This window comes from Aphanomyces astaci (assembly GCF_000520075.1).
Source record: "Aphanomyces astaci strain APO3 unplaced genomic scaffold supercont1.167, whole genome shotgun sequence".
In the NCBI taxonomy this organism is placed as follows: domain Eukaryota; phylum Oomycota; class Saprolegniomycetes; order Saprolegniales; family Verrucalvaceae; genus Aphanomyces; species Aphanomyces astaci.
In genome coordinates this window covers 80,883-82,901 of record NW_009798430.1, presented here as the reverse complement: position 1 = coordinate 82,901, position 2,019 = coordinate 80,883, and the positions used below count along the sequence as shown (strand labels likewise).

The window sequence follows — 2,019 nt, the reverse complement described above, 5'->3', positions numbered from 1 at the left end:
TGTACTATATATAGTACGTCCCGTGCGTTCTACAAGGGGGGGTAGATAGTTCATTCTCCAATTGATTTACCAAGTCTATTCGATCGATCCTGGCGACTCCGAACCAACGTGTCACATATACCGAATCATTCACACAATGCATTTATATATATATATATATATATATATGATTGTTTTCTGTTCTGGCTTAGAATTTGGACAAGTACTTGACCTTGAATGACGCGATTCAAGCCGCGGAACGCCTATACAGTACAGCCATGACTCGACCCACAAGTAGCCCTCGCAATCGCAAACACAAGCCAGACGAAGAAGCCATGATTTCCCCTAATAAAGCTGCCAGAGGCCTGGATCTCGACAAGAATGATGATCCTTTTGCTCTGTTTGCCCTCGAACGTGTACGACAGCAACAACAACATCAACCGATATCTGCCAAATCCCCCGAGAGATTTCCCCAAGGGCCGCCGCCGCCCGCCGCCGTCGCAGCTCCAGATTTGATCTCATGGGATGAAGATATAGGGGCAGTGGTTGCGAAGACCAACCCGTTTGACGAGGCCAACGACCCACTGACCAAGCCTACTACGAATCCATTTGATCTGATGTAAATACTGCTAAAAGTCGTGGAAATCAAATCGTAACGTTATGACGGATCCCTGGTCTAAAGTCGGATTTAGTATGGGGTTTTGGACGGGGGAGGGGGAAAGATTAGTTCCTATAGGTATCATCTATCTCTGAGAAAGGAAACCTATGAATATAAATAAATTTATAATTCAAATTATAATTATTTATTTATAAATTGAATAACAGCGCGCCCAACGTGGTCGTAGTTTGTATTCCGTTAAAGTACCATATATATATACCGTGTACATGGTGCATTTCACCGAAATTGAACGTGATTTCGCCAAATATGTAAGTTAGCTGATCCAAATTCACAGCGTGTAAGACTCTACTATGTACGTAGTACTACTACTGTATAAACTATACGGAAGTACTATATACTAGTAACGAATAGAATATACTTTTGGTTTGCCCAGTTAAACGGTTGGATGGACAGCAATTCACCAAGACGTGATTTGATTGGCTGGTTGGCGGTTCTTTCATCGGTTATTGTGCTGAGGGCTTCAGTTTTGAATGGATTTGACAATACTATATGAAGTACCGGTAGGAATAAGGTAGTTCTGTAGTCGTTTTGAACCAACAGCCCCAACCCCCCGACACGAACTAACGTTACTACTATAAACAGGATTGTCTTCTCTTAATCCAGAGTAGTTGGTAGTATTGTCAAATCGATTCAAAACTGGAGCCCTTCAGCAGAATTGGCAAACTCACAAGTCCAAATTTGGGGGATAGGTACAGTAGTTATGGTCACCTAGAAACTTCCAACATTTCACAAAATCGTGGGGCTGTTCTTTCACACGTAACTAGTTAGTACAGTGAATGAGGGAATTTAAGCCACACTGCAAGTTCGTCTGAGTATAACAAATCAGAATCATGTTTGGTTTGATTTGTCAAAATAACCCATGTTGACCAATCAGACTTCAAGATTTCGATTCTACTTTGATTCAAAGTGTGGCTTAACAACTAACTCCATATTTATATATATATATTTAACTAAAATATTTGGGTAATCTATTCCATTGCAAAGCCTAATAATGTCGTAATTAGGTGGATATTCCCATCTACCAATGGTTTGGCAGTGTCGAAACCACAGGCGTAGCTTGTATGTGTGGCCCTCACTGTTGGAGCTTGGGAGCTAGCGGCAAGCCGCTCCCCTCCACTCAAATCCTAGTGTCCGACCCACAACCAACCTATATATTGGGTGAAAGCCAGGTAAAAATTCGGACTCGTTATTGTTTATTTAGGGTAAATAACCCCCCAATTGTGGCTTCTTTCGTATATCGAAACTATGGTTCAAAGTAATACTTCATATATATATTCGACCAATTTTGGTTATCACGTACTATGGAAGAGGGAAGCGCGTTGCACACCACAAACTTACACCTTTCAGAAAAATAGATGAAC

General features: G+C 41.4%; 1 protein-coding gene across 1 annotated transcript in view; it reads left to right on the top strand.

The window, feature by feature from the left end:
- The window catches only part of H257_18474 (hypothetical protein), a gene marked incomplete at its 3' end in the record, with an annotated part of 5,110 nt that extends 4,508 nt beyond the window's left edge, over positions 1 to 602 (top strand). Inside the window, exon 7 of the mRNA XM_009847534.1 lies at positions 192 to 602. Coding sequence (XP_009845836.1) covers positions 192 to 602 — 411 coding nt within the window. The remainder of the gene's footprint in view (positions 1 to 191) is intronic.
- Between the last annotated feature and the right edge of the window lie 1,417 nt (positions 603 to 2,019).